This window comes from Manis javanica, chromosome 1 (assembly GCF_040802235.1).
Source record: "Manis javanica isolate MJ-LG chromosome 1, MJ_LKY, whole genome shotgun sequence".
In the NCBI taxonomy this organism is placed as follows: Eukaryota; Metazoa; Chordata; class Mammalia; order Pholidota; family Manidae; genus Manis; species Manis javanica.
In genome coordinates, this window is record NC_133156.1 from 223,298,265 (window position 1) to 223,317,594 (window position 19,330).

Sequence of the window (19,330 nt, forward strand, 5' to 3'; positions counted from 1 at the left end):
CACTGCCCCTAGATATACAGACAATGTGAAAGCAGAAGCACTCCTCCGTCCCTAGGACTTCCTACACACGTGTGCAGTAACGACTGCCTGCACCGGCAGGTCCGATTTAAGTAGAACCACGGCAACACCTTTGAGATTTGTGTACTGGGGGCAAAGGGCAGAGGCTTCCTGACCACAGTTACCCATGATGAGCACAGAAAGAAGAAGTGAAAAGACCCATTAAAGAACAGAGTGACTTAAGAGCAAAAAACTGAGGAGAGAAACTCGAAAGTGTGTGCCCCACCTTCATTTTGGTTCTGCCTACAGCCCCTGGTGGGGCACACAGAGGGCTTATAGTTGGCAAGTGCCTGCTCTGCTCACAGTTACTGTAAGCCTCTACAGGACAGAGACCGTATCTTCCTGTTTCCAGTACTTTACGCATAGGAAGTATTACCTGAACCTGTGTTGAATTAATGAGACACCAAGGTCAATAATTCTCTTTGAAAGCCCTGAGGCATTTGCCAGTTTAATGGGGAAATGGGGATACATGTGTGTCCTTGGAAAAAACCACAGAGCAGCCCAAAACAAGTGGAAGGGAATAAATAAGAGAATCTCTGATCAGGCGGAATTGCCAGTTGTTTGGAAAGTTTTAGAGCAACTATCCTTGGCATCAGAATCAGCTGAAAGTCTCCTGAAACACATCACTGGCCCTGCCCCAGAGTTCTGATTCAGTTAGTGTAGGGTGAGGAGCAAAATTTGCATCTCTAACAAGTTTCTCATAGCTGCTACTCCTGGTGGTCTGTATTCTACACATTTAGAAATGTACCTCAACACATGTAAATATTGTAAATGGTGATAAAAATGATCGCTGGGCTCTTGAGTCATGGTTAGGCTGGTGCTTTCAGTTCACCCTAAATAGTTATGTGTCCTTGGGCAAGTCAGGCTGTCTAGGCCTTTTTCATCTATGAATGAGGAAGTTAGACTAGATGGTTTCTAAGGTTCTTTCTTTGCTACTCTAGAAGCTGGCATTTAATGAACCAGGCGGGGCAGAGGCCTGCAGTTTGCTCTCTCCAGCTGATGATGCTCGGATGGTCGTCAGGGCTGTGATTCTGAACCCACGGGCCTGGCTTGGTTTTGCCCTAGTCTTCTATCATTTCTTCCATGCGTTTGGGGTAATGGGCATTAATCTCTCTCCTTTTTCTCTCTGCCTTTTTTTCACCTTCAACACCTTTAGGAGGAAGAGCAAAAGCAGGCAGTAAGTGGACTTCAGAATTCTCCTCCTGACTGTTGCTCCTTTTGCATGTTCTCCTTTTCCTCAAAGTTCCATACTTTGTCCTCTCCTCCCTGCACAAATTCATCTCTGCAGAGTTGGTTATGTGTAAAATCTTCAGCAGTTCTCTCCATGGTGTTGTAAAATGCCTTAAAAGTCCACATCACGTTTACCTAACAGAGCATGTTCTTATTTGAAACAAGAGCTTGTTGAATATTTTTTCAAAGCACACATCTGTTGTGTTTATTTAAATATGCATGATTAGCTAGGTTGCAAAATGCATTTTCCTGCTCTTGCATTCTCTGCTGCTTTGTGTCTAGAGTGACTTTAATTGCTTGAAACAACTTTTAGGGTGGTGGGGGTGACCTCAGGTCTAAATACTGTGCCGTGAATGATTGTGTATAAACATGAGTAATTCTTTTGATGACTTCAGATGTCCTTTAGTCTTGAACAGCCTTCTGGATGCTCCAGCTCCAGGAGCCCTCTTAACAAAGTTACCAGTGAAAACTAAGTGACTGATGATGCTGTAAGTGATTTCCTGTTTGGAGCGTACTCCACAGGACCTCTGCTTTTGCTGAGCACCACAGCTATTGCATGGAGTTTAGGAAAGATTTATGTTTGTTTTCATTTTTCCTGGTAGCCCTTAACCCACACAACAAAATCAGTTGAGGACCTATCCACAATGGTAACACCATATGTTTATATAACATGCTAAGGTTTTCAAAGCATACATTTTTTACACAAGCTAAAGTTAGTTTTTAATTTACCTCAGGGCTTTTTTTTTGAAGAGAGAAATACGAAATGTTTAATTAAAAAATTTACTTGTTTCTTTTTCAAAAAAACAAATGTATCCGTGTTTTAGATTAAGAATAGGACCACAAAACATTCTATTGGTATTATTTCCAGTTAGGAGAACATTGGAATCATACAGTGAAGGGGAGAGGAAAGGAGGGAAGTGACAGGTAAGAGAGGAGGCAGGAAAAGAGTGAGGGAGAGAGACTGTCAGAAAGACAGACAGAGGGAAGGAAGATAGATGATGGTATTGAGATAGGCTAACAACCCAGAAACCTCAATGGCTTTAATGTAACAAAAGTTCGTTTGGTTTTTTTGTTTTTCACTCACATGTAGTCTGTTGCTTTGATTTTACGGCACTTTGTGAATCAGTAGGTGCATTCACATGAGCAAAGCAGAAGAGTAGGATGGTGTCTTGCCAATGGGTTTCAGCCCCAGGCAAGTTCGCTATGGATTCAGTGTGACCAAAGAAATTGACAGCAAAATGTTCTTGGGGTGAAAGGGTTATACCGAACTTTATTTCCAAGTGGCAGATCAGTCACTAGAATCCCATTCACTCAGAGTGAGTCTGCATGCAGCAAGCCAGTCTCTGCCTCTGGGCCCCTGTCTGCACAGCCATCCTCTGGGCCTCTCTGCCTGCACAGCCGTCCCACACAGCTGTCCTCTGGGCCTCTGACCTCAGCACTGCCACCACTCCAGCCCCTGCTCTGCTCTCCAGCCTTGCATCCATGCCACCATGTCACCCAGAGCACTGGACAGAGCTCTTCAGTTAACAGCCATGTATTGCCCACAGGTGTGCAGTGAGCCAGTCAACCAGGGCCAGGTGAGAATCCTGGCCACAGGAACTCTCATTTTATCCACAGATGGAAAGTCAGGCACAGCGATTAATGCTTCTACGGAGGTGACACACATCACTTTCATGCCATGTCACTGCCCAAAGTGAGTCACATGACCACATTTGGTTTCAAGGGGGCAGGAAACTATAATCCTGCAGCTGGCTCAGGAGAAGCAGGGAGGCAGGTGCTACCACAAGGAGGGGTGTAGTGAGACTGTGTTGGAGGAAAGGAAAGAGAAACATCTCTCCTTCCTCCCCGTCTCCCACTCCTTCCTGCCGTCTCACCCATTCCTTCCCTGACAGTCTTATCCCCTTGCTGTTGACTATACCCTTCCTGCTGATTCAGGGAATCACCTCAGCTATAGTCGCTGACCACCAGTGTTGCCCTCCTTCTCCCCTTTACACCTCAAAGATGCACTTTGTAGTAAAAAGCACTTGCTGGGAACTTACTCAGCTATCTGCCCAGACTAGCATCCCCTGGCCCCTCTCTGAATGTGCCAGATCAGAGCAAAGCATGTAATTTGAAAACACCCTGCACCTTACCTGAGAACTGTCTTTCAGAAGAGGGGAGGCACTATGGATTTCATTTTAATGGTAGCAGTGGAGTGTCCAGTGGACATTGTGGGGTTTTTTAATGTTATGGATTGCCATGTAATCTAAGAACAGGAAATTGCACCTGCTGGTTCGTTATTACTCAGGTCAATTTAAAGTGACCTTGAGCAGGCAGAGGACTGAAGAACATGTTCATTTCAGTGACCTTTGATTCTATGTGAGGTCATGATCCTCTTGAAGCTCACAAAATGAGAAGCTAGACCCAGACCGCTGAAGCCTGCCACTAACCAACCACTTGTGTGCGTGTCTTTGGAGTTCTCTGTGGCCAAGGTCCTGAGTTCATGACCTGGTCCCCACAGTCCACAGGATCGTCTGTAGCATGAATTGGTGCAGTTTTTTCCTCATCTTTCTCCACTATAGTATGAGGGAAGACGTTCTGCTCTTAAATATCCTCTCTCCTCTTTACAGGTTTAAATTGAACCCGCCTAAGGCTCAGCTCTGAGGCTCAAATTTGAACCAAATGGCTTGTTCAGCAGCATTGTTCACACATACAGCTACAAAGACTGGAGCTGTGGAACCAGCACAGCTACTTTAATCTACATAGTTACTGAGTGAGACACACAGCTAAATTGTAACCCTTTTTCCCAGGTTCTGACTGGTATAGTTTAATTTCTTCCCTATCAAAATGTATTACCCTATATGGGTAATAAAGTAATTGGAAAAGACTTTTAGAATGAGGAATTTGCTAGACGTGCTTCCCAAAACTGGCTCTGTAAATCCATTATAGAGAACTTTTCATGTAGTCGCCTTCTTTCCCCTTTAGAGATTATTTTGACTTGGGGGAATTTGAAAGAAGTGGGTAATAACCATGACTTTAAAAGCTTTGGTGCCGTGGTTCCACCTTCAGCTACTTCTCCAGTGCTTTGACTGGCATTTGTACCTCAATGGATAATTCTTCTCTCTTCTCCCTCCCTGCCTCCCTCTTTCCCTTCTATTTTTCTCAGATCCAAGGGTTATAATTAAGGGCAGAACTGCCTGGCTGTTTCAGATAAGACTTCACTCAGCGACTGTTGAACCCATGATACATCCTTCAGTTTAACAGGCTAAGGAATTAGATTGCATCAGTTGAGTCAGGGTTAATCAGCCCCATGATAATCATCAGACTGTAATTAAAGGACCTTGTCTGCCTTTTCACTACTGCATCCCCAGTACCTGACACATGGCAGATGCTCAATAAAAGTTGCTGAATGAACACCAGTATTAATCAGGTTTGCAAGATTTTGACTTAAAAACAGGATGAATTCACAAGTTTATTAATTGTAAGGGATGTAAGTGGTTCAAGTACCTTTATCAGTAATTTTGCTCATGGTACACCCATATAATAGGCATATGTATTCAGGAGACTGAATGATGGTTCAGAAATGTCCTTTATAAAAAGGAATCAGAAAAACAAATTTCAGTGTTGCCAAAAGACTAAGAACACCAAGCTAATATTATTAGCGTTATAATTAACTCTATTATTATTTCTAAAGAAGAGATACTGATTATGTAAAATCATCCTTTTTTTTCTTAATACAGGTAATCTATAAAGTGTGAGGTATTTATAGTTATTTGTATCATTCAAAAATATTTTGAGCACTGCTCAGTAAAAGGCTGATACCTGCAGCCAGAAATGTGGGTATGGGATTTACCAGCACATTACAAAGGGGCACGCTAGAGTAACTATAGATGGACGAGGTCCCTGTGGTAATGTTGTTTGTATGCCTTTGGTGCACTTAGCTGCAGGCTACTCCAGTCTAGGCCAAACAATATCCCAATCCTAGTATAGAAGGATTAGGGAAATCTGAGGGCTCCATTTTTCCCAGAGACTCAATATAACATAAAATGTCATTGCTGTATTGTTAACACCAAATAAAATGAGCTATCCTAGGCAGGGGTTCAGTTTATTCATGAAGGATGTGTTTCCTTGAACATGTCTCTGAATTTCACCTGTTAGAAATCATTACCTTTTACGTACAGATCAACATCAGGCTAAAGATATAACTTTCAGACAGTGATATATAAGGATCGAGGGCTCTTATGGGAGTGGCCTTGACCCTGATTAGCAGTAGGATAATGGTCCAGAAGGTTATTTAGGTGGTACTCTGAAAGCTATGTCATTAGAGGAATGCTAGGGATTCTACTAAGAGACCACTACCATACTGGGGACCTTTCTTTTTACTTCAGTCAGTTGGGGTATCAGGTGGGATCTTGCCCCATGCTCTTCCTGATTTCCAGAACCAAATAACCCACTTAGAAATACACCAGACAGCATGGTGAGCTGGCTCTTGGAAGCTGCCATCTCTGGCCACAGCTCCACTAAATTATGTCTCAGAGGAAGAGCGCTCAGTGTTCGCCACAGTTGGTCCATGAGGGCTCCAGCAAACCTCATGAATATTAGCTCTGTGAGTTCAAGAGAAAGTACTTAAGGAAAAAAGAACATAGCAATGAATAAAGACTTCTTCTCTGTCCAATGAAGAGATTATTGGGGAAATGCTTACGTGCTCATGGGTCATTTCCCCTCTTCGTTCACTTAACCTTGGATACAATCTCAGGGGGGAGTGATTAGGATTCACATGCCTCTAACTTTTCTGGACTCTGTTCCCACCATACTCTGAAACAGAAGCCTGAGTCTACTTCTTCCCAAAAGGCAAAGAACTGCCTTTTTTATTTATTCAGCAGAGTCTTACTACATATGTTCAAGGCAGTGAACTTGGCCTTTTAGAGGATAAGAAGAGAAATCTTACACAAATCCTCTCCTCAAATAGCATGAAAATTATTTCATGATTGGCCAATGCCCTAAATACAGAACACAAGCCAGGTCAGTGATGTCCTAAGCTGTAGCCACTCTTGCTGTCCTCCTAAGTTTGCAAACCTCACGGATGTCCTTTGGTGAGCAAGGATTGATGTGCCATACTATATGACTAAGCCACAAACCTGCAGCCTGCAGACTGTCTGCCCGTGCTGATTGCACACAGCGGGCCTTGAGGATGTCTGCAGAGTGTGCTCACTCATGAGGCTCCACTCCTGTACTCATTGGAGGGACTTGGCAGTTTGTTATTTTATTCATTTGAACTTTTCAAAAAAAGAAAAAGGAAATGTCTTTACAATATCTCAAATAGGCATTTGTATTTCATTCCCCCAAAACTCTTTGAGCACCTATATGGCGTCTAAGGACATAGAGGAAATAGCTTTTGAGTCTTTGCAGCATTCTCCATATTTTTCATCACTCTCTTCAATGCTGAGCTGAGAGATTTCCTTACCTGTTTTTTTATTGCCCTCCTGTACTAATTTCTGTCTTTGCCTCCATTGACCAGAATACATACAATATAGGTTTTAAGCCTGAGAACATGAGGAAATGATGGGTACCATTGACTGAAAAAGTAAAAATGAGATGACCTGTGTTAGGATGGGGACTTTGATTTGATTATGAACATAATGTATTTGGGGATATGCAACTGGCATTTCAGTGGGAAACACCAGGCTAGCATTGTATTTGGAAGTCTTCAGCATTAAATTCAGGTTGAACCACAGACGTGAGCCCTAGGGAAAGGCCATAGTAGACAAAAAGAAGAGAAAGGAGGTGGGACGGGTAGGATTATGGGTTCTCATGAAAGCGCAGAAAGCTTCAAGAAAGAAAATGTTAATAAGACAGGGAAGCTGGCGGATTTGACAATGAGGAAGTTATTGGCAACCCTGGAAAGAAAACTTTCAGTGGAGCAGGAGAAAAGAGACAGCTCTGAAACCTGGCTTAGTCATGTCCAGCCTCCTTTCTCTCACCCCCCATTAGTTTCACCTCAGTGAAGGAAGGAATGGAATCCTCAGTCTGCCTTGTTGAATTACATGTGAGTGGATTGCTCTTCGGACTCCAAGGACCTTGCTGACAAAACCTCATTTCTCTTTTGTCTGAACGTGTGCATGACCTTTACAAACCTCAGATTCCTCATCTGTAGATGTCCAGCCCCACAATTCTTTCATTCTTTCAGCACTGATACCAGTTGTTATATTGGGTAAAGGCTATAAGCCAAGAAAGGTCTACAGACATACAACAGGCTTCATTTGAACTGTGCCTCCTCTTGTGACTTTAACACCTCTGGTCCTCACCTCCTTTTTTGGGCTTTCTTTCAATAACCAGCTCCTTCTGCAGGAGGAGTTCCAACCTTCTACTTGCAACCTTCTACCTCCCACTTTTCCAGCCTAAAGAAAACATACTAAGAAAACAGTATCAGCTGATGCCATACTGCCACACAAGAAGTGCTCTCTTTCAGTTCATCTCTTGTTCCTGCAGGAAGACAGGACTCTGGTGCTTTCTGTTAGATCTCACCCAGCATCCTCTCTTGGCTTGGGATTGGATCTTTGACCCTTCCCTTTGAAAGCATCTGAAGGCATCTCCTGTAGGCAACTCCCAGTGTGGTACCAGTCTCCAGCATTTTATGAATGACCCCAGGCTGGTTCTGATATTCCATCTTAATGATAATGCTAAGGAAGGGAGCTTCCTGGCCTAGTGTCTGTAACTGAAATGAACATCTACTTAGTTTCAGCTAAGAGAAGCATGATATAAATGGCACAATAGACTTCTTCTGGACTCTTCTCCATGTGCTGCTAATCATAATTTGGCAGATAGACATGCTCTCATTGGCAGTGCAGTATAAATGCCCCAGTGCTTAGGGAGGGAGGAAGGGTAGGAGGAAGAAAGAAGGGAAAGGAGAGACATGTTTTATAAAACTAGAGGCAATGCAGACAGACAGTTAACTACAGCTGAAGTACTATTAATAAGAATTCATGTCAACTTACCACTGCTCTAAAAAGCTGGCTAGCCAGAAATCCTTCTATGCTTTTATTATTAGGTATTCTTATTAACTACAATATGTATAACATTAGTTATTTATGCATTGCTTTCCCATTTTGGATTTAATCTCCTGTTTAACCAGCTCAGACCTCAGGAGACCAAGAGAGAATCTAGGAGACTCAGGCCTCCAGCTGCTCCCAAGTGTGCGGAAGATACAGGAGTCTGTGCTTGGGCCCCTTGAAGGTTCTAATATAATCTGAGGCTATGGTGACCTCTCTTCCTTCACAGCAGCTCACCAACTAGGAAAAGAAGGCCCGGACAGGCCATTCACTACAGGACTTCTTGACTTGGGAATTACCCCTGGCCAGGTGTTTCATCTTCCGCACTGTGAGGGGCTGTCCTGTGCATTGTAGGGTGTTCAGCACCCTTGACCTCTACCCACTAATCCCAATGGTAGCCCTGTCCCCTCCCTATAAGTAAATTTATCCCCTCCCTAGCAGGTAAAATTACCCCCCAGTTAAGAAGCACTTACCTGAGCCCAGAGAAACTTTCTCTGGGATACCAGTCTGAGCCCCAATGTGTTCACAGAATCCCTTTCTTGGAGGTTAGATATGGGATGGATGGTGAAGGATTTCTACACCTTCCCCCACAAATCACTCTGTCCATATTTCCTACCCCTGTGGACAGGATTGCCAGCTCTCCCTGTCTACATGTTCCCTTCCAGTCTTCTGCTTGTCTCACTCACTTGCCAGGGTCCTTTGTTTCCTCCAGAAGCTCACTGGTATCTCTCTCCTTGCCATTGCTATCACCATTCTTCATTCCAGCCTCCATCATCTGCCACCTGGCCTATTGGCAACACCTCCTCACAGGTCTCCTTGTCTCCTGGCTCTGGCTTCTCAGGCCCTCCTCTACATTGCCCCAGAGCCAGGTGCCCAAGACAGATCACAATGCACATTATTCTTTCCTCAGAAACCCTCTCCAGCTGCCTCTGCCATCTGGCAGGGGTCAGCAGGCATTCGTTTAAAGGATCGGATAGTAAATATTTTAGGCCTTATAAGCCAAATCAAAGACACTATGTAGGTACCTATATAACCTTTTAGAATAATGTCATTTCAGAATGTAAAAACCATTCTTAGCTTATGGACTAGTGAGCTGAATTTGGCCATAGGCTGTATTTTACCCATCTATTGCCTGGTAAGTAAACCTGATGACCATTTATTTAAGGCTCAGGATGATTGTAGCTCACACTTTGCTTTCCTACCACCTGTCTCCCATGCTCCCTACATCCTAGCCGCTGTGTTCTTTCCTCACCTGGATTGCCCTTTCCAAGCCTTTTCTGCCTATTGAAATTACACCTCTGAAATACTCTCAGATGCCACCTCTCCGGTGAAATCTTACCCTGTTCCGAAAGGTCAGAGTGAAGCCCTCTAGCTTCTGTGCTGCCTTTCCTTTGGACCTCTCCTAAGGCATGGATTTTATCCTCCTTTGTGTGCTAACTGCATACGTGCCTCACTGCCCCAGGAGGCTGAGAGCCTGCGGGAGTAGGGACATTCTCAGTGTAGCCCCTCAGCTTCTTGCAGAATGAAAGGATGTCAGGTAGTACTCTATTGAGCTGGTGTGTGAAGCATTTTGTGTTCATCCACGCCAACCTGTGAAGGTGTCTGCATTCCACATATGAAGAACCTGAGATGCAGAGAGGTTCAGTTGCCCAAGATCACACAGATAATAAATGGCAAAGCTGGAATCCAAACCAGGTCCACCTATCTACAAAGTCTGGATGTGATCCACCGTTTTACATAGAACAGGGACCTGCAAAGGGTGGTGCTGGATAAGGGTGCCATCCCTCACCATATGAGTTTTACTTTTCTATAAGTAGCATTTAAATTTGACTCATTGAATTTTAAAATATTACTGATAGGTTTTGGCTGCCCGCCTGATCATTGATTTAGCTAAGGATCATGGTCTCATGGGAGCCTGTCCTCCTTGTGTTTCTAATATGCAGTCTGAGCATTTGGTATTCATCTTATAGGGATTCTTCCCTCAGTGCAGTCCCTGAACATTTTGCTGAGAACATTTGCAGTGAAAACTAATGGGATACCATTTTCAAACAGAGCTAGGCAAACTACAAGAAACAAACAGAAAGAAGTAATTCTGGTCTTGGAATTTATGAGCTTCCCTATCTAAAAGTTTAAATTTAAACTTTCTTTTGATCTTCAGGTTTATGATGAGTTTCAGTAGGTTGTTCTTTGTCTCAGGAGATTAATATGCTTTCCTTCTTCCAGTAAGAAAGATAACTAGATATCTTGCCCCCACTGCTTTAAGCCTTGGGTAGGCTTGTCTTCTACATAATTTAGTTTGCCTTGAGTAGGGACAGAATCATGAAGCTTGAGAACCATACCCTTCTGTCCGTTGCCAGCACTGGGATCGCAAAACACAAAACATCCAGCAGTCCTACGATGGCTGTTTCCTGTCCATAGCAGCAAAGCTCGCAAGCCACCACAGTGAGTGACAGGTTATGTGTGAGCTGTGAGTTTCCTGAAGTGCAGTAGGAACACACAGGTGACAGTCCTCCATACCAGGACCTCATGGCAGACTTGTTAGTGGCCCCAACCTTCCAACACACACACACACACAATAGATAAATATGTATCGCCAGTGGAAAGAAAAGAGAAACATCATAAAACTCTTTGGCCCCTTTCTCCAGTGTTTAGAGGCCAAGTTTACTTTAAAAGCCACACTGCACTTAAGCTTGCAGGCAGGCACCTTTGCTAAGACAGAAAGGTCTCCACGCATGTTCTTTACCTTTTCTAATCCACCCCACTGGGAACCACAGCTTGCTTCTTTGCTCGCCACCATATATGAATGTCTTTCTCATCTCTTCCACCCCTGTTCTCCATGTTGTGCTTACTTCCATTGCTGCCCTAACTCCCAGCGGTCTGAACTCTTGCCACATTAGGCAATTATTTTCAAATGTTAGGACATTTAGTGTGCTAGGATAGATAGTGTAGCATCAGATAATCCTCTCTCTCTCCTTGTACTTCTGCATTTGATGAGACAGCTATATTTTCCTAGCAGAGCCACCGCCAGCACCAGCTAAACATATAATATGGGGGAGTTTTTCTTACCTTTTCTTGAAGAAAAAAAAGAGTATACAAAATCCATTCTTTATACATCCCAGTTCTCTGTGCATTCGTGGTTGCTTTGACTCAATTTCAGACTTGCAGCTCTTTACTCCCAATGTTGTTTTTGTTTTGTTTTATTTTTCTGAGAGGGCCTTTAAAAACCAGCAGCAAAGAGGCCAGTTTGTTTAATTTAAATACACTGCAGCAAAATGAAGGTAATTGTCCACATAGGCCATCTGCTACCTGGCAGGTATCCATGAGTCAGAGAGAGAGAAATGGAGACTAACGTGTCTCCTCCTGTTACCATGATAACAGCTCAGAGTTTTAGTTGGGGGTGTGTGCATACATGGGGCAGCAGGGGGACGCAGTGTTCTGGGCTCCATAGAGGGCCTTAGCTTAGAATCAGGCTTTTTGCCACAAGCCTCTCTGGGCTTGGCTACCTGACTGTATTGTATACTAAGGAGATTTAAAATTTTCATACCTGTTGCATGAGGAAAAAGAAGGGAAGGAAATAGTACTTACGGAGCCTATACTGTGTGCCAAGCACCATGCTGGGGATGTGTAAACGTGGCCGAGAATCGTGCAAATCATTTTCCTGCTAAAGATGGCACCCTTTCTGCTGGGTGGCCAGCTCTCTGCCACAGCGTGTGAGTCCCTGTCTCTGCTCACAGTGTCCTCAGGCCACCTTCTCTGGCATTCTCTGTACCTATCTTGGCTTCAGTATTAGATTTGTGTTCTGGACAAAAGACTGAGTCATAATCACTGTATTCTCCTTTCTCACATTTCTCACTCTTACTGGAAATCAACTGACTGTTCCTTTGAAAGTCATGTTTAGTGCTGGTAGTGAGAAGTATCAATCTATCCATGTTTTTCTGGCCTCAGAAATATTGTGCTCTGATCCCATTATGCTTTGGTTTCCCCTAACACTTTGAGGCAATTTGAAGACCCAGGTACCATTCATATCCTTTCTACTAATTTATTTGGAACCTTGTGACCTCTCTAGGCCTCAGTCTCCTTAAATATGCAGTGAGTGTTGGACTAAAACAGAGACTATTTTCATGGGGTCATGAACCCTCTGAAATTATAAGCATAACCTCTTGGAATATGATACATAGCTTTCTCAGGTTCTCATTCTTTGCTGGTTTAGAAGCAAAGAGCCAGCACACTAGAAAGCTTCTCAGTTTATAGCATTTCTCTAGCTCTGTATTTCCAGCAGAATTGTTTTCGACTACAAGGAACCTCTGTATTCAGAGAACCTGAGTTACAGGGCATTTATTGTGTTTAGTTGTTGATTAGCCACATGATTGGCTCTTGCTGTATTCAAGCCATTGTTATAGGTTGTATTACAACAAGATCCCACTGTCCTTGCATCAGGAAACCTTCAAACACTAACTAGTGTATTGCAAAACTTCCTTAGCTTCCCCAGGCTACTTGCCCTTCTCCTGGCAGCTGAAACCCAGAGACACAAGATTGTTTTAAACCCTCATTGGACAGCTTATCCCCCGTTTGCCTGGAACTACCCATCTAGTTCCTCCTCCTTTACCAATTTCTGTGTGCTTCTCAGGTTCCCCATAATCTCAGGGTTCCCACTGTTATGGTCCCGCCAGCCTCCTCCTGTGCCACTTATTCTAGGTTAGTTTGCATTGAATGGAATACTCGGTAGTCTCCATGGGAAGAGTCTCTGAACATCAACCCTCCTATGCTTTGAGACGAGGTGAAAATACACAATGCATTGCTCTGGCTTGATTTTTAGTGTCTGTCTGGCCCAGATCTATCAAGAGGGCAGAGAATAAACAAACCCCAACTGGCTTTGCAGAGATTGTCAGCATGCCCCAAGTGTTCTCTCTGCACTGCAGGAGCTGCCTTGAACTGTAGGTGCTCTATACACCCTATCTTGTGGTTATGTAACTGGAAGGACCTTATTTCAAACTTTCTTGAGGTTGTCCCATCCCTCCGTACTACAGCCTGGTCCCCGTACCTCCTCACAGGCCTCATGTGCAGGAGCCTAAATGGGCAGCACCTCTGGTATGTACCCCACTAGTGAGGAAGGTAAGTTCCATCTGGAACATGCCACCATGTGACCTTGAGATGTCCGCTGAGAGCCCCCCCAGAGGAGGCTCCTTCACAGGCAGTGTGGTTGTGACCGAAGCAAAACCATGATTACTTGGCATTGCTGAGATAAGATGACTTGGCGAAAGTTATAGAATCATAGAATTCTGTATCTGAAAAGTACTTCAGAGATGATCTAGTTGACCCCACTCTGTTTATAAATGAGAAGACTGAGCCTCAGAAAAGTTTAAATGCACGTCAGTGGAAAATTCATGGTCAGAAGAAAAACCGAGGTCTCCCGACTTTTAAGCCTGCCCTTCCCACGGAACCACACTGTAGCCTTAAGTGTTCACCCTGAGTGGTGGTGCAACCTAGGATCCCATCTCAGACCCTGCAACTTCCCCTTCTCTTCTGAGTCATTGAATTCACAGCAGAGAACTGCCTCCAGGTCCTGCAGTTACTGACAAGGTAAAGAAGTTGAGACTTTCAGCATCAGGACAAGCTAATATACTCAGGGACTTAGACACATTCTCAGATCAGGAGAAGTTTTTCTTGATTATATATCCTTGCCTCTCTTCTCGTCCATGGTCTCTCTCCTTTGGCCTCACATGTGGATCTCTGGGCCTGGTCTTCATACCCTAAAATTCTCCTTCCCTCCCTCTCAAACATCCTTCAGATGGAACTGATCTAGTAATACAAAAAGAAAAAAATCAACGTTAGAGTATGAGTTACCTATCTCTACATAACTTATCCCCAAACCTAATAGCTTAAAAGAACAAGTATTTATGACCTCAGAGCTTCTGTGGGCCAGGAATCCAGGTACCATTGGGCTGGGTCTTCACAGGCTGAGGATCAGGGCCTCTCACAAGGCTGCGGTCACTTCAAGGCTCAGTAACTCAGATGGTTGTTAGCAGGATTCCTCGTGGATTGTTGGACTGAGGGCCTCAGTTCAATGCTGGCCATTGGCTGGAAGCGGCCCTCAGTCACCCTCACAAGATGGTAGTTGGCTCCATTAGGGTGAGCAAGCAGGAGAGAGTAAGAGCATGTGTGGGCAAGACAGAAGTCACGGTCTTTTATGTCCAGTCTCAGAAGTGACACCCATTTGCCTGATTCATTAGAAACAGTCACTATACCTAGCCCAAATTCAAGGGTAGGGGATTACACAAGAGTATGGCTATAGGGAAGGCACATTGGAGGCCATCTCAGGGGTCTGCCCACCAGGTTTAGTTATCTAAAGTATTTTATATAAAGCTTTATCAATGACTGATAAATTTATTACTCCTTGGAAATTATTGCCTGCTCTGACTATGTTCCCAATTTCTATTACAGAAAAAAAGAGTCAGAAATTTGATATATCTCATTGTCTTTTAACACATAGTTATTAAGCATTTACATGTGCTAAACACAATGGTAAGGAAGATTAAATTTGAGATATTAGATTAATGGTCTACAGGGTCCTGTGGGATCATCTCAGGAAGCCCTAATCTGATCCTAGAGGACCAGGAGGGGCTGGCCAGACAACAGGGAGGGGAGTAGTTCTCCTGGCAGAGAGAAGGGCAAGTAAAGGCCTGAAGGTAAGAGAACGCAAGCCATTCAATAGATGAAAGCTCTGTGGTCCGTCCTTTTGCTCTTCTGTTTAAACCACCCAGTACAGAGTCATCTGACATCCCTTGCACCAACGTGTACCCCATCCAAGATCAACCCTAGTCTTTAGGCCTTCCTGAACCATCAGCCTCAGCCTGCCTAAAATATGTACATACCAAATGGCTGTGGTTTTTGCTTCTCCCAGCACCTTTGGGATTTACTGACCTACTAGGGTGCCATGCTGGTATTGCTCTAAGAACTAGAATTCACCTAGGCCTCCTGACAGCTCATCCTAACATTATGATCCTAAAGCCAAGGGCTGCAGTTTGAGATCCATGGGGACAATTATGCCTTCCCAGAGGTCTCAGCTTCTCTCTTTCTACTGCTCTGAACAAAGACAACTTCTGGAGTCTGGTTTTTATCTTTCTTGGAAGGCACGTCCTGGGCAGGGATCCCAGGAAGAGAGCCTGATTATTTTCAAGCTGTTGGTGGGCAATACGTTTCATTTCATGATCCTAGAGTTTCAGCCACATGTGGTTGTCTGCCCCGTCCATCACTCTTTACCTCATCCACAGCATCATTTGCCTATTAAAATATTTCCAAAGGTTCAGTTTCATGTACTATAAAAGCAACCTATTTGTTCCTCTTGGGTCTTACAGCCCTGATACTCATTCCTGAGGCAGCAGTACCTGGCCCCTGAGAGACGAGGGAAATTTACAGAGTACTTGTCATGTGTTTACACATGGGTTAGCCCTCTGAGGAGACAGATAACTGTCATACTGTGAAGTGAGCTTGAACTTCACAGGCCACAATACTCAGGCAAAAAAAAAATTTTTTTTTCCTTAACTGTAACTGGGCTTAATTACTCTCTTGAATGTTCACTGTCCGGGCTGGATACCAGGCAAACTCTGAAACTAGTCACTTGAGAGATTCTTACCAACCCCCTTCCCACCAAAGATTGGTTTCTCACCCTGGGAACTTAGGCTGGCGCTGTGGCTTCAGTGGAATAGAGTCCACAGCTCCAACTCGATCTGTGCTGAGGCCATTGTATCCTTTGCTTGCACGCAGCCAGGTCTCCACTGGCAGCACTTCCCACCCCGTGGCTGAGACATGTGAATTCACAGGTCTCCCAGCATCCAGAGTCCACGCGTGATCTCATCAAGGCTGTAACTCCCCTGTGATTCAGAGACAACTTTAGGCTGTTTGCCACTCACAGTCTCAGCCTGTGGGAAGCCCATTGGCAGCCAGGTTGCATGCAGTCCTTCCTTGAGGCTGCCCAAGCAACCCAGGTGGCAACCTGTATTCTGTTCCCCTCGGCCCTCAGAGGCCCGGGAAAGGCCCTGGCTCTGCCACGTCTACCTCTGCTGGGATCCCCTCTGTCCACATCCCAAACTGTGCTGGCCTGAAGGACTTTTCTGTAAAGCCAGGCCACAGCATCGGACTTTCTTGCCTTTTCTGCAGATTCTCTCTCATCTCTCCCAGCTTTCTTTATCTAGTTTAGATTGGGCCTGAACTGATAGGTTCCAAACTAGAATGAATTTTGTGCTTTATTATTTGTCCCCTCTTACCCCAACAAAATGGCCAAAAGGGGGGGAGTGATGGTAATTATAGGGTAAAATGAGATGGCTCCCCAAAATACAGTGACTAATATGTGATAGTATTATCTAGCCAAAATAGGATTCCTGAGATGTTTATAAGGTAGTTCGGAAGAAAATTTACATACCTTGAAAAAGTGTATACATGGTGAAAGGATTTCCCCATCTTGTTAACACATCTATCACCTTTTGCATGTTAATCTTTTGTGTGTGTATGAGAACATCAAGTTCTACTCTCTTAGCAAATATCAACTATATAATACAGTGTGACCAACTATAGTCACCATGGTTTACATTAGATCCTCAGACTTTATTTATCTTTTAGTTGAAGTTTGTACCCTTTCATCAACCTCTTATTTCCCCAGCCCCTGGCCCCTGGCAACCACTTTTTTACTTTCTGTTTCTATGAGTTTGACTTTTTTTAGATTCCCCATGTAAGTGATCCCATGCAGTATTTGTCTTTCTCTGTCTGACTTATTTTACTTTGTGTCATGCCCTCAAGGTCCATCCATGTTGTCACAAATGCCAGGATTTCCTTCTTTCTCGTGGCTAAATAATATTCCATTGTGTACGTATGTATAAGTGTGTGTGTACACACACACACATACACACATACTACATCTTCTTTATCCATTCATCAGTTATGGACACAGATTGTTTCCATATCTTAACATTGTGAATAATGCTGCAGTGAACATGGAAGTAAGATATTTCTTTGAGATCCTGTTTTCATTTTCTTTGAATATATACTCAGAAGTGGGATTGCTGGATCATATGGTATTTCTATTTTTAATTTTTTTAGAAACTTCCATACTGTTTTCTATAGTGGCTGCACCAATTCACATTCCCACCAATAGTGTACAAGGGTTCCCTTTTCTGCATGTCATTGCCAACACCTGTTGTCACTGGTCTTTTTGATGAGAACCATCCTAACAGGTGTGAGGTGACAGTTCACTGTGGTTTTGGTTTGCATTTCCCTGATTATTAGTACTGTGGAAGACCTTTTCATGTATGTGTTGGCCACCTGTTGGTCTTCTTTGGAAAAATCTCTATCCAGGTCCTCTATGCATTTTTTAATCAGATTGATTGTTTCTTTGCTATTGAATTGCATGAGTTCTTACATATATTTGGATTATCACATGTATGATTTGCAGATATTTTCTCCCATTCTGTAGGTTGCCTCTTCCATTTGGCTGGTAGTGTCCTTTGCTGTGCAGAAGCTTTTAGTTTGATGTAGCTTCTTATTTACTTTTGCTTTTGTTGCCTTCACTTTGGGGGTCAAATCCAAAAAAATCATTGTGAAGACCCACAGGTTCTTTATCAGATGTAATTTGCAAATATTTTCCCCAGTCTGTTGGTTATCTTTTTACTTTTATTAGTAGTATCTTTTTATAATTGTTTCATTGAGATGCAATTCATATACCATACAATTCACCCTCCTGAAGTATACAATTCAGTGATTTTTAATATACTCACAGAGTTGTGTAACCATCACTAAAATCAAATTTTAGAACATTTCATCACCCCCAAAAAGAGCCCTACACCCATTAGTACTCACTTCTTTTTCCTTCCAAGATCCTCAACCCAAGACAACCAGACACTTTCCATCTGTATGGACTTGCCTATTCTGAACAGTTCATATAAATGGAATCAAACAATATGTGGTCTTTGGTGACTGGCTTCTTTCACTTAGCATATTTCCAAGGTTCATCCATGTTGTAGCATGTACCAGTACTTTGTTTCATTAGTACAATCATCTCGTTGTAAGAATATACGACATTTTGTTTAAATCATTCATCAGTTGATGTACATTTGGATTGTTTCCCATTTTTGGCTATTATGTACAATGCTGCTATGAACACTTGTATACAGATTTTTGTGTAGACATATGCTTTTATTTCTCTTTGGTATATATATCTAGGAATGGATTGCTGGGTCATATGGTACTCAAAGTTTAGCCCTTTGAGAAACTGCCAGACTGTTTTCTAAAGCAGCCATGCCATTTTACAGTCCTACCAGCTGCTTATGAGAGTTCCAGTTTTTTCGCATCCTTGCCAACACTTGTTATTTTTTCTTAAATGGCCATCTTAATGGGTGTGACATGGTTTCTCACTGTGGTTTTAATTTACATTTCCCTAATGGCTAATAATGTTGAGCATCTTTTCATGTACTTATTTGACATTTGATGTGTTCTTTGAAGAAATGTCTATTCAGATCCTTTGCCCATTTTTAAATTACGTTACTTGTCCTTTTACTACTGTGCATTTAAGAGTTTTTATATATTCTCGATACAAGTCCCTTATCAGATAAATCATTTGCAAAGATTTTCTCCCATTCTGTGAGTGGATTTTTCACTTTCTTAAAGATGTCCTTTGGAAAAAGTTTTTGATATCAAGTCCAATTTATTTTTTCTTTTGTAGTTTAGGCTTTTTGTGTCATATCTAAAAAGTCATTGCCTAACTTTTTCTTATAAGAGTTTTATAATTTTTGTTCTTATATTTAGTGTGATCCATTTTGAGTTAGTTTTTGCATATCATGTGAGGCAAGGGTCTAAGTTCACATTTATTTGTATCATGGAAAGATCTCAAAAAGTATACTAAGGGATAAAAGCAAATTGCACAATTATAAGCACAGTGTGATACCATTCATGAAAAATTTGAAAGCATGAAATATCATGTATTATGCAGTTACATATGTACACCTATGTGAGAAATGTTAGTCCAG

At 43.0% G+C, this 19,330-nt stretch overlaps 1 protein-coding gene across 4 annotated transcripts in view; it reads left to right on the top strand.

The window, feature by feature from the left end:
* The window catches only part of DTNB (dystrobrevin beta), a 248,010-nt gene that overhangs the window by 200,706 nt on the left and 27,974 nt on the right, over window positions 1-19,330 (top strand). For 2 of the 4 annotated variants that reach the window (XM_073215680.1, XM_073215687.1), the window contains one exon: window positions 1,214-1,234. The exons of the other annotated variants lie outside the window; for them this stretch is intronic. In XM_073215680.1, coding sequence (XP_073071781.1) covers window positions 1,214-1,234 — 21 coding nt within the window. The remainder of the gene's footprint in view (window positions 1-1,213; window positions 1,235-19,330) is intronic. 4 annotated transcript variants of the gene reach the window in all.